This window comes from Haliaeetus leucocephalus, unplaced genomic scaffold, assembly GCF_000737465.1.
Source record: "Haliaeetus leucocephalus isolate CR32 unplaced genomic scaffold, Haliaeetus_leucocephalus-4.0 Scaffold219, whole genome shotgun sequence".
In the NCBI taxonomy this organism is placed as follows: Eukaryota; Metazoa; Chordata; class Aves; order Accipitriformes; family Accipitridae; genus Haliaeetus; species Haliaeetus leucocephalus.
In genome coordinates, this window is record NW_010972655.1 from 112,027 (window position 1) to 115,124 (window position 3,098).

A 3,098-nucleotide genomic window follows, 5' to 3' on the forward strand; every position below is an offset into this window, starting at 1 on the left:
GGTTGCTGTGACCGAAGTGCGGGACCTGGCACTTGGCCTTGTTGAACTTCATACGATTGGCCTCAGCCCAAACTATGTAGGGCTGGATTTCATTTCCCTCAAGAAAAAGCTGACCCATGGCAAGAGATTATACTGGAGAATTCCTTGGCAAGTGATCTGTGTGCCTGCAGCCTGCCTGTTCCCAGCTGCCCATCGCTAACCGTGGCTGCTTCTTTTGCAGAACCTGGAGATGCATGACCGCATAGAGCACTTGATTGAGAAGCAAGTCAGTCGGGGCGGCCACAGCTCCAGAGCGCGCTCGAAGTCGGAGTATGTGAGCAGGTACAAGGGGAGCACGTACGCTCCAGCCTGTCTGGCTGCTCAGCAGCTTCATCTGCAGGTCCACGTCTTACCTGGGGCAGCGGGAGCTGCAGTCTGGCAGGAGATGCTGGACGCACGGATGCTCTTCTGGAAGGGTGTTGTGTTATTGTCTGTTTGCAGAGAGGTCTCCACTCCTGCATCCCTCCTTCAGGGGAATACAGGGGAGCAGGGTTCCCTCCTGTGGGCGGTTTTGGGGGGAGACATCACCGACCAGGGCTGGGGCAGGACCTTCTCTTGCAGGTTTTCGCCCCAAAGCCCATCCAGTTCATCTGGCTGAACCAACCCTTTCTCTCTTGCAGCAAAAGGCTGACGGGCCCCAAGCCGCTCCCTCTCATTCGAGTAGTGGAAACATGAGTTTCGAGGGCCGGTCTGAGCTGAAGACTCTCCCCTTGTTATCGTTGACTGGATTTCCCTGCTTGACTGCCATCCTCTGGCCTCTGTGCTCCCGGAGTCTCCCCGGAGTTGTTGGCGGAGGGCTGTGCCCTGGAGAACTGGCAGCCGAGGACAGACATAGCCGGGGTGGTCCTGGCAGAGGAAGGAGGTTTGTGAAGCGTCCACATTGCTGTCCCCACTGGGTCCCAAGGTCACATGGATGCCAGTTTGGAGGCTGGGACCAGCTGGCCCTGGCATGGACAAGGTGGCTCTCTGGCTGGAGAGCCAGGTTCGCTTTCCCTGGTCAGTCCTGCGTTTGCTGGGGTTGTTCTGCAAGAGCAGCCTTCGCTTCTGAAGGGCCTCATCTGAACAGAGCCCCCTGTTCAGCTTGCAGCTTGCCAGCGTGGACTTGGGGTTTAACCTTTTTTTGGTTTAAAAAAAAAAAAAAAAAAGAAAAAAAAAAGATTCACTCTTACAAACAAAGAAATCCTCCTGAAACCGGACTCCTTCCTACAACAAAGCCCAATGCGTGACAAGCTGGGAGCCTCCACCTCTGATCTCCAGCACATATCTGGCTGCTCCGGACTTGGCAAAGGCTCACGTAGCCAAAAGTCAGTGTATCACCATGCTTTTCCCAAGAGCGTAGAGAAATTGTACCCAATGTATGTGTAGTGTTTAAACCCAGAGGCTGTTTGGTTTGTTACCTGTATTTATTTCAATAAATTATTGGTGTCTTCCACTGATGTGGTGACAGGCATGATTGCTGCTGTCCACCTCTACGGGAGCACAGTTGAGGACTGCCTGTCCCATGTTTGAACTGGAAAATACCAACCAGCTTCCTCTGGGCTTGCGAGTTATTACCTGTCTTGTCTGCGCCTGTGCTCAGGAAGGGAGTTTGGGTACATCTAGAGGAAAGTCCTTGGTGTTTGTACTGACTGTGTTAATACAAAAATACATGTGCCTTAATCCCTCCTACTGTAGTCAATTGAATAGATGTGAACAGTGGAAGTTTACTGGGATTGGGGGGTGGATTTGGTTTTTTGGCTGTGCTGGCTGAGCTCCCTGCTTCTTGAGGTGGCTGTGTCCCCCCCCCCCCTTTTTTTTTTTTTTCTCTCTTGCTGGTATGGCAGAGTTTGACAACCGTCCCTGTCCTGTGCTCCACAGGAGTGAGCTGATGCTGTGTCCAACACCGTCAGCACTGACTCTGGTGGTGGTGAAGGCCAGGGGCTCAGCTAGCTGCTTCTGGATTGGAGTTCAACAGTCCCCTATGGCTGCCGTCTCCACGCAGTCTGTCCCCAGTGCCTGAGGGGAAGGTGGCCAGGCCTGGGTTGAGATGTGGCTTTCTGATCCAGAACCAGAGCTGCTCCACTTCTGCCACCCCCATGGCACATCTCCAAGGGCTTTGGAGAGCCCCCCTTATGGGGGCTGACTTGGGCTCTGGGCCTGAGCCTGCATCATTTTGGTGCCTCCCTGGTGCTCCTGCTCCACACAGTGGCCTGTGCCACCCACTTCTGTAGCAGCCGGGGCCCCTGCTGTGGTGGAAGTGGGGGCAAAGAGAGCATGGGCCTGCAGGGTTGCATGTCCTCCCTAGGGACAGGGGCCTCCCCTGCCCCATGCTCCCTCGGGGCTGGGGTGCTGGCGAGGCCTGTGGGCCCCCTGGGCCTGGCAGTGAGGCCTGGCCCAAGGCCTGGCCCCCAGCCCTGTGGGTAAGGCCTCTCTGCCACCGGTTGCCTTATGAGGCCGCGTGACGTCACAGCAGTGACATCACGGTACGGCGCCGCCGGGCACAGCGTCCCCCCCGTTGCCTCGGAGGCGCGGCACTACAACTCCCAGAAGGCCTCGCTCCCGCTGTGCCGGACTACATTCCCCAGCGTCCCTCGCGCCCGCGGGTAGGGAGTGCCTCGGGACTACATTTCCCGTCGTCCCCCCTCAGAGGCGGTGGGGGTGGTGTCCTACGGTGGCTGGCGCGGCGGCGGTCGCGTGACGGGCCGGCCGGGCGCTGCTCGCCAAGATGGCGGACGAGGAGGGTGAAGGGCTGCCGCGCTCGGCGGCGGCGCCGCACCGGAACGGCGGCGGTGAGGGGGCCCCGGCGGGGCCGGGCGGCCCCCGCGTAGTCCGTATCGTCAAGTCGGAGTCTGGCTACGGCTTTAACGTACGCGGTCAAGTGAGCGAGGGCGGCCAGCTACGGAGCATCAACGGCGAGCTCTACGCCCCGCTGCAGCATGTCAGCGCCGTGCTCGGCGGCGGGGCGGCCGACCGCGCTGGGGTGCGCAAGGGGGACCGCATCTTGGAGGTGTGAGTACGGGGGGGCCGCCGCCCCGCTGCCGCCCACCCTGCCCAGCCCGGCTCGGCGTGGGGGGCTGCCC

General features: G+C 59.4%; 2 protein-coding genes across 4 annotated transcripts in view; both read left to right on the plus strand.

Moving 5' to 3' along the window:
* Window positions 1-1,101, plus strand: part of TUFT1 (tuftelin 1) — a 14,958-nt gene extending 13,857 nt beyond the window's left edge. For both annotated transcript variants that reach the window (XM_010566846.1, XM_010566847.1), the window contains 2 exons: window positions 221-321; window positions 660-1,101. In XM_010566846.1, the coding sequence (XP_010565148.1) occupies window positions 221-321; window positions 660-714 (156 nt within the window). In that variant the 3' untranslated portion in view covers window positions 715-1,101. The remainder of the gene's footprint in view (window positions 1-220; window positions 322-659) is intronic.
* Window positions 1,102-2,731: 1,630 nt separating this feature from the next.
* The window catches only part of SNX27 (sorting nexin family member 27), a 33,416-nt gene continuing 33,049 nt past the window's right edge, over window positions 2,732-3,098 (plus strand). For both annotated transcript variants that reach the window (XM_010566850.1, XM_010566848.1), the window contains exon 1: window positions 2,732-3,027. In XM_010566850.1, coding sequence (XP_010565152.1) covers window positions 2,744-3,027 — 284 coding nt within the window. In that variant the 5' untranslated portion in view covers window positions 2,732-2,743. The remainder of the gene's footprint in view (window positions 3,028-3,098) is intronic.